The sequence below is a fragment of the Pelodiscus sinensis genome, chromosome 19 (genome assembly GCF_052426305.1).
Source record: "Pelodiscus sinensis isolate ZL-2025 chromosome 19, ASM5242630v1, whole genome shotgun sequence".
NCBI lineage: Eukaryota > Metazoa > Chordata > Testudines > Trionychidae > Pelodiscus > Pelodiscus sinensis.
Window position 1 is genome coordinate 32,807,539 of NC_143070.1, and position 17,470 is coordinate 32,825,008.

General features: G+C 48.2%; 1 protein-coding gene and 1 non-coding gene across 2 annotated transcripts in view; one reads left to right on the forward strand and one right to left on the reverse strand.

The window, feature by feature from the left end:
• LOC149523084 (uncharacterized) overlaps positions 1-17,009 on the forward strand; it is a 31,370-nt gene extending 14,361 nt beyond the window's left edge. Inside the window, exons 3-10 of the mRNA XM_089771242.1 lie at positions 69-164; positions 718-948; positions 1,264-1,286; positions 1,978-2,093; positions 2,656-2,715; positions 3,576-3,776; positions 11,137-11,250; positions 11,537-17,009. Of these exons, the coding sequence (XP_089627368.1) occupies positions 69-164; positions 718-948; positions 1,264-1,286; positions 1,978-2,093; positions 2,656-2,715; positions 3,576-3,776; positions 11,137-11,250; positions 11,537-12,948 (2,253 nt within the window). The 3' untranslated portion in view covers positions 12,949-17,009. The remainder of the gene's footprint in view (positions 1-68; positions 165-717; positions 949-1,263; positions 1,287-1,977; positions 2,094-2,655; positions 2,716-3,575; positions 3,777-11,136; positions 11,251-11,536) is intronic.
• Positions 13,776-13,991, reverse strand: LOC142820565 (small nucleolar RNA U3). Its single transcript, XR_012897792.2, has one exon. It is a non-coding gene; the product is annotated as a small nucleolar RNA U3 (small nucleolar RNA).
• Positions 17,010-17,470: the final 461 nt, after the last annotated feature.

Sequence of the window (17,470 nt, forward strand, 5' to 3'; positions counted from 1 at the left end):
CTCTCTCAAATAAATGGGCTCCCAACATCTAATGGGGTTTGCACTTGTGATTATTTCTGTTTCTTCAGGAAAAATTGGAGACTCATTTGAAGACTCTGAGGGAGGAGAGAGAGAAGCTGCTGAGAAGGAAAACAACAGCAGAAGGGAAAAGCCAGGAGTATCTGGTAAGTGCTTGTGGCTATGGACCAGCAGGGACTGGCAGTGGGAGCGCTGTGTTAGGAGGCAGACTCCTGTGTGGCCTTGGTGAGGTTGGGCTTGTTTGTGTTTCTCCTGGATCATGGATTGCTGGCTGAGATCCAGCTGTAGACAGGCCCTGAGTATCCATGTCAGCATGAGTTCGTGTCCAGCCTTTGTGGCTTTCCCAAGGGAGCTGAATGTCCCCTGAAGGGCTGTCTGCTCACTTGGTGCATTAACATGTTTGCTTCTTTTTCCTCTCTGGGTATCTCTGTCAGGCTGGTGCTGAGTCCTGCCTCCTGCTGCTCTGGGTCTGAATTCCCAGAGCCCATGAATGACAGAAGATGTTGCCCATGACTGAGGGACATGGGTCAAAGGAGATGCTGGTAGAGATGCCTCTGCTGAGTAACCACAAAGTAGAGTCAAATGTCACACATTTTAGGGTTTTCCAAGAAATTCTTGCTGCTGTGCACTCAGCTCACCATGAAAGAGCCCTGGGCTCTGTCCATGCCCCTCACCAGCCCTTTCCCTGTTTTCACACAGAAATGGACCCAAGCCGAGAGGCAGATGATTGTGGCCGAGTTTCAGCAGCTGCAGCAGTTCCTGGTGGAACAAGAGCGACTCCTGCTGGCCCAGCTGGAGAAGTTAGATGAGGAGATTTGGAGGTTCCAGACTGACACTGTCAGGAAACTCTCTGCGCAGATTTCCCACCTCAGTGAGGGGATCGGTGAGCTGGAGGTGACGTGTCAGAAGCCAGCGAGTGAATTCCTGCAGGTGAGACTGAGGGACAAACATCCCAGCTCCCCACACAGGGAAGGGAGGCTCCTGAATCACAAGTGCTGGGGTCCAGCATTCAGATCTCCGTGTAACACCTTCTGCATTGCTGCCATGTGAGTGACTCTTGTGCTTTGTAGAGTTACAGGCACAGAGCTATTAGAGATGGCAAAGCCCCATTCGCTCAGGGGATCCATGTTCCTGGGGCCGGGGCCAGGGCAGGGCCTCTCTTCCCATGTTTGCAAAATCACTTCTCAGAGGTCCCCTGTGTGTGTCCAGTGGGGCTGAGTTTCTTTTCTGTGTCTTTTTTTCTAGGACGTCAGAAGCACCCTGAGTAGGTACGTGGCTCTCACTCCCCTCACATTGCAGAGCGCAGGAAAAGGGCTTGGAACTGATGTTAGCACCACATCTCCCCAGGGCTCTACAGCCAGATGTTAGCTACAAATATCTCTGACTCATTTAATTCTGAGGGTCTCATCCTCGCACTTTAGACTCTGGAATTCCCCATTCAGGGCACAGTCTGACCTCAGGTGTTTCCTAGAGCTGTCACCTCCCTGGGGACTGGCTGCTTCAGGACTGTGGGGTGAAACATGGGCCTGTCACTGCTGGGCACTGTCAGCCCAGAGCAGCAGGGACCAAGAGTCTGTCCCACCTGAGGGCTGTTTGGAGACCTGTGTGGGAGGAGCTGGGGAGGGGGGAGCTGGTGTCTCAGTCTAGTCCCTAGTGGACAGATTCCTTCAGCCCTTGACATGGGAACCTCCTGTCCCTTGTCACCTGGGCCAAGGAGTGATTTGGCCATGAAGACTTAATTCCCCTTTAGTCCTCCAGCCAGTCTCCCCAGACCAAAAGTGAAGTACAGCAACGGGACTGTTCAGGGGAAGGTTTCACGGCCATGGGATATGTTGTCCCTGCTCTCAGGCTGGGGGAATTGGAGGAATTCTAACTCCAGGCCTGTTAGAGCTGAGACTCACTAGCCAGAACTTATCAGCAGTAAACGACATACAATCACAGGGAATTGTTTCTGTCCAGGTTTGAGACAGGGCAGTTCCAGCTGCCGGAAGAGATTTCTCCTGAACTAGAAGAACAAGTCAGAGGTTTCTCCCAGAAAACGATTGCTCTGTCGGAGACTCTGAGGGAGTTCAAAGGTACCTGGAAGGGATGGATGAGGGGAAAGTGGTTCAAATATCTGAGACCATTGAATCTGGCCTCTGAAGCCAACCTTCCCCTGCCTCAATTCCCACATGGAGAATGACAGCCCCGTCAGTCTGCTCTCCTTAGAGACACTGAGCGAACAGACCCACCTGCTTGCAGATAGAGCCAGGGGTTTGCGAACTCTGAACCTCTCATTCAGAGATCAAAATGGCTAAAGTTACTGTGATGGCCACGTGTCCCACCACCACAGCTCCAGGTTATGATAAGAGGCAGTAAGTGAATGAGAAACCAAGTGGGAGGGGGTGAGGAGGGAAGAGTAAATCTCATTTACAGCTTGTCTCTCCTAGGACATGTGTGAGGCTGCAGGGATATTGGCTCCATTGCTGGGAGGTGCCCGAGTGAGAGAGGAAATGAAAGTTTCAGACTTTCATACTAAATACCTGAGTGTGTGTCTGTCTGGTCTCTGATAGAATTGAAACACAGAGTTCAAAGTGGGGACATTGTTATAAAGAGGACAGCCTGGAATCTCACCTCTCTTATCCCTTCCCCCACTAGGCACTCTGCCCTCTGCACTGGAGAGAGAAAAAAGAAAATCCCTGGGAGCTTTCAGGCGGGGTGAGTTTGCAGGTGGAGATTCTTTAAATGATGAGTAAATTCCTGTGAAAACATCTTCATGGGATTGTCACTGAAGTTACCAACCAAACTCAGTGTAACAATAGTTCGGAAAAAAAACCCTAGTCCGAACTATCTAGTCCGTGCCGCGTGTAGCCGCGGGCACGGAGTCCGCTCTAGCGGACATTTAAAAATGGCGGCAGCCGGCAACATGCAAATGAAGCCCGGGAAATTCAAATCCCGGGCTTCATTTGCAAGTTCGTATGACTACATTAACCACCCTAGTTCGAACTAGGGTGCTCTTATAGACATACCCTAAGTGCAATAGCTTGTGCCATTGAGGGGGTAAGACTGCATGACTGAGAATATCTTCATTAGTTTTAAGATCTCATCCTGCTAACAGCACATGTTTAATAATAAGCATCTGAATGTTGGGGTTAATTTCACTGACTCTGTTGTGGAAAGGGTTTATACCGTCTTTCAGATGAGAGAGCAAAGTTTGTGCTGCAAATCAATGAATCAAAGACTAAGGGTTTTAAATACAGCAGCCTACATTTAACCTACGTCCATGGTCAGGCAGATGAATATGTGGCTTGTTATCAGAAACACTGGGTGCTGAGAATTAAATCCCATTGTTACGGGCGCAGTAATGTTGTAACACAAGCCAGGTACAGACAGAAATGAATGTGTATTTAGGATCTAACTCCTGTGCGCTGTTTATGGAATATCTAGACTAAAACTTTTGCCCACAATGGCAGAGTCTAGCATGTGTGTCACCATGGACAGAGTCTGGGCAGAATGGGGGCGTGGAAAGGATTAAAGCCTCTTCTGAACTGTCTCCAATTCCTCTTCTCCCCTGCCAGGCTGCAGAACACCCATGTCTGACCCCAGTTTAGCCCCTGGCCTGCGGAGCCAGGGACAGGAAATGGCCGTGGCGGAGCCTGTGAGCTTCGAGGAGGTGGCTGTGTATTTCTCTGAGGAGGAATGTGCTCTGCTGGACCCGGGCCAGAGAGCCCTCTACAGGGATGTGATGCAGGAGAATTATGAGGCTGTGAACTGGCTGAGTAAGGATTCCTGTCCTCTTGGGTAACAGCAGCTGGGTGGGCTCTGAAGCATCTGGGTTGTGTTTGGTTTAGGGTTATTCATTGCCTCTGTTCCCAATGTCAGGAGTATCTGCCATAATAATCCTGGCTCTTGTGTGAAAGACTGTCCCCTCCGTACCCCCTCCCAGGGAAAACAGGTTCAGGGATGTAACAATGGTGCGGCTCTTCCCACACCTAAGGTCTCGCTGCGCTTCCCCCCATCTTGCCCATCTTGTGCCTTGACCAGAGGTGTGAGTGGAAGGGCTCAGGCAGGAGCAGCAGGTACTAGAGGTCTGGATCTGGCTGCTGTTAGTGGCTTCAGGGTCCCCGTGCGGCAGTGTGCTCAGCGACTGGAAGGAGGGTTCGGTTCCCAGAGTCCTTCCCTGCCTGTAGCTAATCTCTGTGACATGCTGGTATTTGTCAGTGGGAGGGGCTGGATGCTGGCGCTGAGGGAGGATGGATGAGGCAGTTGACGCTCTGCGAGTATTTTGTCCAAGGTAGCTCTGTAGTAGAGAAACGTGAGCAGAGCTCTCCTTGCATTTCAGGCACAGGCTGGGTCTCCTTTCAAAAGTTCAGCTTCATTCTCTCTGGGGCTCACTTGCCTCTCTGTGCAGTGGAGATAAATCACGTCATCTGTCTTGTCTTTTTATATCTTCGGGTAGGAACTTTTTCTTCCTGTGTGAATGTCTGGCTTCATGCTCAGGAGACCTGTGATCAGTTCTCTGCCTCTGTCATAGACTTCCTGTGTGACCTTGATCAAGTCCCTTAGACTCTCTGTGTGCAGTCGCCTCTCTCTGCAATAGCTATTATAGTGTGTCCCTGTTTCTCAGGGCTGGGAAGGATACCTACACTAAAGAGGGGTGATGCTTAGCTCCATATGAGCATCCCGATAGCACAGTGGGGTCCTGATTTACACTAGAGTACCCAAGTGCTGCTGGGATTGATAATTTTGCTTCCCATAGCGACTGCAGTGCCCTATGAATTGCTGCTAGCGCCACAGAGCGTCATTACAGCTGTTCAGGGTGGGCGGCTCTTTCTGGAGCCTTGATGCCAGCAGCACTTTCAGAGCATGCAGCTTATCCATGCAGCACAGCACAGGGTTACTGCTAAGAAAGACCCAGGCTCCATTCGGAGGCTAAGGCACTCGGCCAGGTTTATTGTGAAAGGAGCAGGGTGCTAGTGTCCCAGCACCTCAGGCATAGGTATAGTGAGACTTGTTCCAACCTAATAATGATACCTGCTCAGTCAGCAGCTAGAACACTGCCCCTCAGCCAGTATCAACATGCCCCTTCTGTGACTTCTTTTCTCACATTGACACAAACAAAATTCATGTTGCGTTCAATGTGTTGCTACCCCCCTTGGCCTTCTCCCTGTTTGTTTGAACAAAACTGTCATGGCTCCTTCCCCACTCTGGCATGATAAATGCAGAAGTGGGGGCCAGCAAGTGTACCCCAAAGCCTTACCTACCAGGCTTTGGTATAAAACTTCCCCCAAGATCTTAAAAACCTAGATCTTGGGAATAAAACTTCCGCTGCCACCACCCAAATGTTGCTAAAGAAACCAGGGGAAAGATCATTTGGGAAATCTTCCCCCTAAAACAAAAATCAGGGCACACCATTAACCACTGCCAGGTTAATAAAAGAAAAGAAAGAACTTTTATTATTACAACAATATTCTGGTTGCAAGTATAATGACTAGAGAGGAAGGTAACAAAATATACTCATGGAGAAACTCCATGGGCCTAGAACTTAGTTACAAAGAAAAGCCAAAACATCTTTTACACAGTGCCAGATCTCAGATCCCATACCCAGTCCTTAAAACAATAAAATCTAACGAAACTGCCTAAACTTTACCCTACTTACAGAAAATGAAGAATGGTGTCTTGGAGAGAGAGAGACATGCTTGTCCCTCTCTGTAGTTGCAGAGAGCTCTCAGAGAGACAAAAAGACAAAGGAAAAACCCAAATTCCTTTGTCCCAGTTTGAAAAATCCCACCTACATTCTTATTGGTCACTCCACCTGGCTAGGTGTAGTTAACCCCTTAATCCCCAGGCTGCTGGCTAACCCTCATAATCATGACATGCCCACCAAATCACAGACGGTGCTGGACAGCCTCTGGCCACACTGGCTGTGATTTCTTCCTGTAGGTCTAAGATAAAACATAGTAAATACATTATGCACACTTGACTAAACACTTGAAGACATGAAAAGTAAGCAAATGTTTCCATATCCATAAAGTACCATTACAGCTATAGAGAATATTAAGTAGTTGAGTTCAGAAATGCCTCATTAACCAATCAAACTCTCAGACTCAAAATCAAATTTAGAATAGCGTGGGGTCTTGATCTAAAGTTCAATTGACCAGGTCCTGTGCCTCTTGCAAAAATACCACTATCATACACCAGGCCAGGTCTTGGCACCGCTGAGGGTGTCAGCTCAGGGCGAATTGCTTAAAACCAGGGCTATTTACCGCCCTCAACTGGGGTCCTTTCCCAGGCACCCCTCAAATTACACCGAGCACAAAACCAGGGCTATTTACCGCCCTCAACTGGGGTCCTTTCCCAGGCACCCCTCAAATTATACCGAGCACTTCAGCTGCCTCCCCGGTCAGCCGGAAGCCTCACCAGCAAAACCCCTTAGACACTTCAGCTTCCCGGTGCCATCACCAGACGTAGGCCTCCATACACAGGTGAGAGGTTACCAAAACCCACTCACCAACTCCAAACAGATCCTCCTGGTCCAAAGGACCCAGCCACAGTCCCAAGCCAATTTCCCTTCAGATCTTACCCACAAGATCACGCTGGGCCAATCCTTTAGAATCTAAACTCTAAAGATATATTAATGAAAGGAAGAAAATGTCAAGAGTAAGATTGTTAATGAGAACCTTCATATATAAACATCACACATGTACACACATCTCATACATAGAATCAACAGTGAACAAGCTTTCATTAGACACCTTACATGGGTCCCTTAGCACAAAATGTTGCCGTGCCTCAGTTTCCCTTCCCACACAGTATATCAATTCTGGAATGCCCCTTCTCAGGTGAGAAGCTCCAACACTAATTACAAGTATTAACAGTGAAATACCAGGGTCACAAGGCTTTTGAACATACAGTGTGTCCTTGGGTACATTTCTTAACAATTTCCAGGGTTTTGGTACAAAATCATGCACATTGAACATTGTTACAATTCTTAGTAACAGCAGTACAGTGGTCATGAAAGTTAACATCAGTAGCAGGAACAAATACATCCTAAGTGTACATTGACAATTCTGGCCTTTTAGATTTAAAAAATTGCAGCCTTCCTTGGTGAACACAAGTCTTGCCCCTCCCCCTTGCCCTGTGGGGTTAAGTTCAACTCTCCCTCTTCCAAAGACAAAGGCTTGGCTGGGTGTGCCTCCCCCACTCACAATGGCCATGGGATTTTCTTTCTCTCCATGGCTAGTCATGAGGCAATCTGTCCAGACAATACCCTGGCCCCCTGCTTTCAATCTAGTTTTCCAAGTGGGCCACTGCTTCCCAGAGACAGGGCCTAGGTGAACTGGCCTGATAGACTTATGGATCTCTGGTCCCTTCACCGAATCAGACTGGAAACATGCATGTCTCAGCCACACACACTCTCCAGCAAGCTGGTTAAACACATTCACTTGGTCATCAGAGGGCTGGTTCATCTCCCTGGCTATCCCCCCTCCATCTGAAACAACCTCCAATCCCTCTGCAAATTCCTTACCCTTGTCCCCACCGGACCTTTTTAACCCTAAATCACTTTTACCCCCCTCAGGCACAGCAACCTGCTGGCCAGGCTCACCATAAGGATCCTCTTCCTTATGGCTTTCTGCAAGCAAAAGCTCATCTTCCCCTGGCTCTACAGCAGCATCACCCTGCTGAACCACCACCAACTCCTCCTGTGATCCCTCTATCCCCTGAACAGGCAGGTCTTCACATAACCCCCCTTCAGGAAAACACACAGACTCCTCTGGGGAAAGATCAGAGACCTCCCCCTCTCCTTTCTGGGCTTCAGCTGCCCCCAGAGCTAAATCTGGGCCCACAGCACTCTCCTCAGCCAATCCAGGCTGACAGGCACCTCCTGTAGACAAAGAACTGGGAAGAAACCCTTCCCCCACATGCATACTGCCCTCCTCAGCAGCCAAACTGCCAGGCTCCACACACAGAGGCTGCTCACACTGAACACCCTCCAGAATTTGATCTTTTTCCCCAACTAAACTTTCACTCTGGCCAGCCACCCCAGACTGCACCAGAGGGACACTTTCCTGAAATAGGGCAGGGAGAGCCCAAAAATCTGACCAAAAATCTGACACTAGCCTCTCCTCTGAGGCTCCAGGCAGACGTGTAGAGGCCTCACTCACAGACACACAACTATCTCCCTCAGGCAAACACTGAAGAAAACTTTTACCTGGTTCCCCATAGGCCTGACTAGCCACAGACAACTTCCCAGATTCACACTCACCCCCTTCCCAAACCTCATGCATGTTCTGGGGCTGGGTTAAGGTACCCGCCTGATTATACATACTATTCATGCCATAATCACACCCCATCCCCACATGGTTCTCCACTGAACCCCCATGAGGATACAGTCTCTGTTGTTCTTCCACTCCCTGGATCTGGAGTTTCCTGGGATATTGAACAGGGACTGGAACATTCATGGGAGCAAGATGGTCAGTTGATGGGGCCTTCGCTTTACCAATCCTCTCCTGTGTTTTCACTTCTATTTGCCTGGTCTCAGTCTTTGTTTCCGCTAGCCCCGCCTGTGCTGCTGCTAGCCCCGCCTGTGCTGCTGCTAGCCCCGCCTGTGCTGCTGCTAGCCTCGCCTGGTATTCTCGTTCGTTGCGCTCCTCCTCGGCCTCACGTTGTGCACGCTTTGCCTTTGTTTCTGCTTTTATTGCTGCTAGCCTCTCCAGATGTTCTTGCTGGGCACGCCTGTCCTCGGCCTCTCGTTGTGCACGCCTGTCCTCCAGCTGTAGGAAAAACTCCATCTCCTTGTCAGTTAGAGGCCTGCCGATCTTACAGGCAACTTCCCATGTAGAAGGCATTGGTGAGGGGGGAGAAGCGCTGCTATACATTGCTCCTGCCCTCCCCTTGGGGAATGAATCTGTCCTAGAGTTGGACATCCTGTCTTAACTAGCCTAGCTATCCAGTTGTCCCGAAAGCTAGAAAAAAACAAACTGTTTGGGTAGGTCTGTGTCTGGCTTAAGGTCTGCCCCTCCCTGAGGCAGCCCAAAAACAAAAGAAAAACAAAAGGAAAACTGCAAAGCTTGCAACTCAAAAGAAACTGTGCCCTTTTAAAAATCCTGGGTTCTCCAAATAATCCCACCGCTGCCACCATGTCATGGCTCCTTCCCCACTCTGGCATGATAAATGCAGAAGTGGGGGCCAGCAAGTGTACCCCAAAGCCTTACCTACCAGGCTTTGGTATAAAACTTCCCCCAAGATCTTAAAAACCTAGATCTTGGGAATAAAACTTCCGCTGCCACCACCCAAATGTTGCTAAAGAAACCAGGGGAAAGATCATTTGGGAAATCTTCCCCCTAAAACAAAAATCAGGGCACACCATTAACCACTGCCAGGTTAATAAAAGAAAAGAAAGAACTTTTATTATTACAACAATATTCTGGTTGCAAGTATAATGACTAGAGAGGAAGGTAACAAAATATACTCATGGAGAAACTCCATGGGCCTAGAACTTAGTTACAAAGAAAAGCCAAAACATCTTTTACACAGTGCCAGATCTCAGATCCCATACCCAATCCTTAAAACAATAAAATCTAACGAAACTGCCTAAACTTTACCCTACTTACAGAAAATGAAGAATGGTGTCTTGGAGAGAGAGAGACATGCTTGTCCCTCTCTGTAGTTGCAGAGAGCTCTCAGAGAGACAAAAAGACAAAGGAAAAACCCAAATTCCTTTGTCCCAGTTTGAAAAATCCCACCTACATTCTTATTGGTCACTCTACCTGGCTAGGTGTAGTTAACCCCTTAATCCCCAGGCTGCTGGCTAACCCTCATAATCATGACAAAACATCCATATCCATTCTCCCCTCATCCCGTTCATGTGCACAAGGGTCAGTGAGCTATCTGTTAGGACTGTGTGTTTGCAGTTCCTGCAGAGAGCGGTGTGTTGATGGCTCTCCTCCTGCTCAGGAATGTGATTTCTTGGTTAGTTGATAGCAGTGCTCCACCATTCTGCCAAAGCCTGGCTTGTTTTAGTTAAAAAATAATGGACATAAACAAGATAATCCTAGTCATCAGATCAGAATTTTCCCATTGACTCGGCACACAGCATGCTTCGCAGAAGCTTTCTTGCGATTGTGTAACACTGGTAGCACAATGATCTCCATGGTCACATCACAGGTGGCTCTTCCAAACACTAAATGCAGGTCCAGGAAGGGGTGGAAGCAAAGCTGAGGGGAAGGCGCTCACAAGGTGCAAATGTGGTAGATTCTGTGTCTCCCTGGAGCGGACCGAAATCAAAGGCCAGGCTCGCCGGAAGAGGCAGGCTGGGAAACCACACAAAGGCTGCTGTTGGCAGAGTAGTACCAAGGCTACAGACGAGGAGCTGAGTAACAGCCACAAGCATCAGAGAAGCAGCATGGCCCAGCTTCACCCTGGCTGGTCGCTGGAGAAGCCTAGCGCCACCCTGGGCAGCCGCGGGAACGGCAGCTGTTGTGGGCAGCTAGCAGGGCTCACCCAGACACAGGTAGTCGGGGTCAGGAGTCAGGAGCATAGGCAGGGCCTGAAGCAGCCTGCCAAGGATTCACTTAGCTGCTCAGACAACTTCCTCTGCCTCCTTCTGGCCCAAGTAAAACATTTGAGCCAAAGAGCAGCGGGAGCCCACCCCACCTGCCAGGAGCTTTGTGGACAGAGCCTTGGGGAGCTAGAGCTAGTCCTTCCTCTCTAAGTCCTAGTGACCTGGCATGTGGCCGCTACAGTCTGAGCCCTGTCTGGGGGCCTTGGTGTCAGACCTGCCAGCCCTCCCTAGAGCTCCCCTTCTGAGCAGTGTGTCCCTGTCCTGCCCTGAGATATTCGGGATGGGGGGGGGGGGATGGAATGGGCTTTGAGGGGGACTGAGTTGTACCCTAGAGATTGCAGCAGAGCACTCAGCTCCCCTGGGGAAAGAGGTGGGCCATTCTCAAGGTGGGGGTGGGGGTGCACCTTTACTGCAGGTGTGTGTGTCCTGGGCTCTAGTACCAGCCAGATCCCAGTCTCTGCAAGGTGGGGAAAGGAGCCTCTCTGGATGGGTGACTCAGATCCTGACTCCGGAAGCAGTAATGGCAGAGACCTTAATGAACAAGATCAGCACTCGATTAATTGCTCTCCAAACAGGATTTCCACTCTCTGAAGCTCATGTGATCTCCTGGGTGGAGCGAGAGGAGGAGTTGCAGGTCCCAGATCACCAGAGCTGTAAGGAAGGGGAGATCATCAGTGGCACCTACACATGTGAGCAATCAGTTAAATTGCCTCAGAAACCAGTTTATAGCAGGTGTAACTTGTGTGTTTTCATGAAGTCTGTCTGACTTTTCAACCTGTCTTCAACTTGAGCCAGAGCGTGGTGGGTGGGGAAAGGCTGGGATCTCTCCTCTGTGGAAGAGTTGTGAAGGGGGCTAAGCTCATGATAATTCAGTCATTATTTTAGCTTGTCCCCCTTTCCTTTCCTCTTTCAGAGTTTTCATTCAGCTCATCATAGACAATAACTCCTGTCTGAATTATTTCTCTATCCCAACAGGTGATGGGATGCTGACTGAGAACCATGATCTTGTTCAGCAGGACAGATCGGAGCTAGTGTCTCCATGTGAGATGTTACTGGGAAGACCTGAAGGGCATGTTTCCCACATACATGAGCAGGGAGAGACTTGCGAGAGTCAGCATAGCCCAGAAAGGCAGCATGGAAACCATCCAGGAGAGGGACAGGGTAATTCCAGTCACAGGAGCAGAGGGGAGAAAAGAAACACAGAAACTGTTGAACAGAAAATCCCCCATCAACAGTCACCCTGCACTTGTAGTGACTGTGAAACTCTTATTGAACATCAAAGAGCCCATATGAGAGAGAAGCCCTTTAAGTGCTCTCACTCTGGGAAAAGCCTCAGTCAGCACTCTCACTTTACAAACCATCAGAAAATACATACAAAAGAGACACCCCATAACTACTCTGACTGTGGGAAAAGCTTCAGTAGAAGCAATCACCTTGTAAGACATAGGAGGACCCACGCAGAAGACAAACCTTTCAATTGCTCTGACTGTGGGAAAAGCTTTCTGAGCCACTCACACCTTGTTAACCATAAGAGGACCCACACAGGAGACAAACCTTTCCGTTGCTCTGACTGTGGGAAAAGCTTCAGTTGCAGCTCAAAACTTGTTAACCATAGGAGGACCCACACAGGAGACAAACCTTTCCATTGCTCTGACTGTGGGAAAAGCTTCAGTTGCAGCTCAAACCTTGTTAACCATAGGAGGACCCACACAGGAGACACACCTTTCCATTGCTCTGACTGTGGGAAAAGCTTCACTTGCAACTCGCACCTTGTTAGACATAGGAGAACCCACACAGGAGAGAAACTTTTCCATTGCTCTGACTGTGGGAAAAGTTATGGTACAAGTTCAGAGTTTGTTATCCATAGGAGGACCCACACAGGGGAGAAACCTTTCAATTGCTCTGACTGTGGGAAAAGCTTCAGTCACAGGTCACGCCTTGTTAGACATAGGAGAACCCACACGGGAGAGAAACCTTTCAATTGCTCTGACTGTGGGAAAAGTTATGGTACAAGTTCAGAGTTTGTTATCCATAGGAGGACCCACACAGGGGAGAAACCTTTCATTTGCTCTGACTGTGGGAAAAGCTTCAGTCACAGGTCACGCCTTGTTAGACATAGGAGAACCCACACGGGAGAGAAACCTTTCAATTGCACTGACTGTGGGAAAAGCTTTATGGAGAGATCAGACCTTGTTAGACATAGGATAACTCACACGGGAGAGAAACCTTTCAGTTGCTTTGACTGCGGGAGATGCTTCCGTCAGAAGGCAGTGCTTGGTAGACATAGAAGAATCCACACAGGAGAGAAACCCTTTACCTGCTCTGACTGTGGGAAAAGCTTCAGTAGAAGCTCACACCTTGTTATACATAGGAGAACCCACACATGAGCGAGACTCTTCACCTGCTCTGACTGTAGGGAAAGCTTTAGTCAGTGCTCCTGCCCTACTAACCATCAGATAAAACATACAAGAGAATCATCTCATAATCATCTTCTGATTGCAGAAAAGGCTTCAAACACAGGTCAAACTTTAACATAAAAACGGCCATACTGGGTCAGACCAAAGATCCACCTAGCCTAGTATTCTGTTTTTCAACAGTGGCCAGTACCATGTGCCCCAGAGGGGGTGGACCAAAGATCATGATCAAGCAATTTGTCTCCTACCATCCTTCTCTAGCCTTTGACAAACAGAGGCCAGGAGCACCATTCCTTACCCCTGCATTAGAGTAATTGGCTACTGCCAATGTATATTGGCAAGATTTTGCGCAAATACTCGTTAACATAAGAATTTTTGCGTTAGAGTATTTCAGCAAGAGAAAGTCTACACTGGCATGTGCCTTTGTGTAAAAAAAGTGCCATTTTAACAGGGCTTTTTTGCACGAGAAATTCATGTTGCCTATCTACACTCGCCTCTTATGCAAGAACAGTTGTAGAAGAGGACTTATTCCTGAGCAGGAGCATCATAGCTCTTGTCCAAGAAGCATTGATTTCACACATTAGAATGTCAGTGTTCTTGCGCAAGTACTCCCTGCCAGTGTGGACAGGCTGCAAGTTTTTGCGCAAAAGCACCTGCTTTTGCGCAAAATCTTGCCGATATAGACATAGCCAAGTAGTACAAGTAAAACCAGGAATTAAAGAAAAGCTAGGACAGAATGATAAAGGGAAATCCCTGCTCTTCTCTACTTCAAAACTAACTTAACTTTTTGACAATAACCAACCACTCAGACTGTTCTTTCTTCCTCCAGCTTCCCAAAAGGAAAGAATGAGCAATCATCAATAGCAGACAACTATTACACTAAAGCAACGCTGTCTGCTTGTTTCATGCTCAGAAGAAAACACTGTCACTCATTCTCATGGTTAGCGAGACCAATCACTTTCAGCTGTATTTCTTTAGTTACCAACTATAGAAATGATCCTTGAAAGTACAGTCTTAACAGGCCTCTGTTCGCGACACACCCACACTCATGTGCATTCACTTTCTCCTCATGGGGAATGTTATCACAGAACACTTAGAAAACTCAAGAACAGAAATAATATTAGCAAAGTGCTTGTCCCATTCAAACACACTCCACCAGATTTAGAAATTTGTATATTAGAATATGCTCTGTGTCCCTGTTTACAGAAACATGCCTCCTGATTAGCATGTGGAGCACCTGGCAGCCAATCAAAATCTCTTGCTGTTTCTTCCTGAAACTGCAGTTCCTGGGGCTCCTCTAAGTCATAGGTAACAAACTGCCAATCTGCAGACCAGCAAGGGTCCAAGAACCCCTGCATGCTGGGAAGAGGTGGAAAGTAAGTAGAAATACTGGGTTACATGACTCAAGACCTTTTTTGGGTATTTGTACTTTTTTCAAATAATTTACTTTTGTCACACTTTGACGTTTAATCAAGTTGGGATTTTTTAGAAAATATTGTACTTTTTACTCCACTCCCATTTCCAGAAGTGCTGGGTTACTCACGACTTGTTACTCACGACTTGTATCATTCTTATTTGCTAAAACGCAGCTGCATCTGCAAGCACCCAGTCATCCAAAAAATACCCAATCCACAAACACAATGCCTCTGCCAAGGAAGAAGCCTTTTAATAAACTGGATCAACACCTTGTCATTCAAACCTAGTATCTCTGCAGGCCCTGGTTCTTGTTCTTCTGCACAGCACAGCTCATAGAGACCAAGGACCTGCCATTGGGCTTCCAAATCACACCCTTGTTGAAAGGATGGAAACAGAAATCAGACACACAGCAGGTTTGAGCTGGCTCCAGCTGAGGGACGGGTTTGCCTTGTTTATGTGCATTGGCACAGGACAGCAGTAAGGATTCGTATTCGTTTAAAGAATCCAAAAAATAGAAACCTAGAATATACCGGTAATGGAATTGGAGAAATAAATGGTCAGTTGGATTTGAACCAACGAGCCTTTGACTTGCAGTCAAACACTCTACCAGTGAGCTACACTCCCTGATGTTTGTATTGTTAGGAGCTGAGAAGGGAACAAGAGGCCTTCGTACTCCACACACCTCAGGTAGGATGGACTCTCACTGACCCCCAGATTGTGACTGGTCCTAACAGGGGATTTGCCCTGAAAGCAGCAGAGCTGGGGCAAGACGGAGAGTCCTGAGATGAAGCTGATGGAGGGAAGGCAGGAGAGCAGTGTGTCCCAGTTGCCCAAGACACCAGTTGTAGGTCCCTTACAGTGAAACATGCTACTGCCACTTTGCCATCTCTGCCTCTCACTGACATTCATGGGTGTTCTTTTGTGCTGCCGGGTCTCTGTTCCTCACATGAACAACTCAGCCCTCTGGGCCTGTCTCCATCACTTCTGCCTCTGCTAGGTGAAGGGAGGCCGCTGCGCCCAGCATCTTTTTACCCAACCAGGGCTGGCTTTTGGGGAGAGGAAGGGGCCACTGGAGGCGCTTGGTCCCTTGGCTGTGTCCATGGGGAGGTGGCTGTGCTGAAAGCCAGACTTGTTTTCCTATTGTTAGGCAGGACCCTGCAATCCATGTTCTCTCCCGCTTTTGTAGCCTCTGTTGCCTTCTCCACGTGTCCTTTCTGATGGGACAGGCATGTTCTTCTCAGGGTTTGAGTACCCTGTTGCCCTAGGAAGGGGTGTGGCCAAAAGACAGGCCTCACTGTGAGCAGGATTTGAACCTGCACAGGGAAACCCTATTGGATTTCGAGTCCAACGCCTTAACCATGTCGCGAGAATCACAGGTCTGATGATGCATACCCAAGGGGGGACGGGCAGAACCAGGTGGACAGTTTTATCAATTAAAAAATATTTATTCATGACAGTGGTGAATTTATAGTATTTATTCTAAGATTTTTAATAGACCATGTTAATAATAAATGTACAATATTTATTATATTTATTCTACAATTTCTAGTTAAACGTGTCAGAGATATAAGGATGGGAATGGCAAGGGAAATAGTCTCTAATCTTAAAATATCCAGCTACACTAATTAAATAACAATGGTAACTACAAACTCTATGTACTACCCAAAAACAACTGCAACGCTAAGCTTATACAACAAGAAAAAATCAAATCATACATACCAACTTACACAGCACACGGAACATTTCACAGATATCGGTTCGGTTGCGAAGGCCTTGGTTACGCCCGAGAGTCGGGGGAGGTGGCTGGTCGGTTGATCAGGCCGGCAGCGCTTTGAAGTATACGAGAAGGCACACGCACGGTGGTACGTGTGTTGCGAAGACCTCTTTGAGCGAACTGTGCGATGGGTATTTATCCTCAAATCTGCACATCGCTTTCCCGTGCTTGCATATTACCATATATGGCCCAATGGTCACCAAGTGGGGGGTCTGTGTCCCAGGGGTTGGGCTGAAACTGTGCAGGTTTCATGCGAACAGGTAAGCCCTGCAGTTCTCACGCCAAGGTGATGGGTGGGAGAGTCTGAGGCTCTTTTCCCCTTTTCACATCTTCCCTTTTTCTAAAGGCAATGGTATGCAGGAAGGGTGCGGCCGGTTTCTCTCAAGGAGTACTGCAGCCCGCTATAACAAGAGCGGTCTGACCAAACTTTTTTACTGGGGGGGCAGTTTCTTTTCTCTAACATGCCCCCGTGGCCGTGGCCGCGTCTGGGAAGACCTAGACCTCCACCTCCTCGTCCGTCTCCGCTTCCTCAAATGCAAGCAGCCCCTCTTGTTCGGGCGTGGAGATAGGGCGGAGATGCGGTTCGTGAGGTTTTTTATGATGCTGCAAACAAGGCACAGCACAAAGCTAACAGCCAGCAATAAGACACAAAGGGACCAGAAAAACTGTCTTAATCCCCCAAGGCCAAATATGGAAGGGACCCAGCCGAATATGTTCTCCCACCAAGAAACGGACTCTCTGGCCTTCTTAGCAACCTCCTCGATATCATCAATAATCTGTGTTACATTTTGCTCAATAGATCTAATTTCCATACATTTACCTGCAAACTGAGGGTAGCTGTTGCCTAACCAACGACAAAACCCAGATTCCTTTAACAACAAATAATCTAAAGCTAAACCGTTTTGCATTACCTACACGTGCATTTCTTCTACCTTTTGGTTAGAAGTAAGGCAGTAGCAGTCTTATTGCCAAGTCTTTCAATGCTAATGCCAACGGCTCGAACTTCCTCTTGCAAAATCAAATTGCCTACAGGGTTAAATGTGACCACAGCCTGTGCAGTTTTACTAAACCAGCCCTCAATTGACTTCCAAATCTCCCAAGATCCACGTTTTTGTCGATGGGTGAAGTGGGGATGTTCGTCTCTCGCGTAGGAGTAGATGCCTCCTCCCTCAATTTGGATGTAGCCAAGGGTGCAGTGTCCTATGGCATGTGCAGGAAGGGTGGCATGGGCTTGGTTGTCGCAAATCCAGAAGTGTCCAAGGCGGAGTGCATTGAGCTTTGAAAAAGTCGGTGTGTTTGACTTTT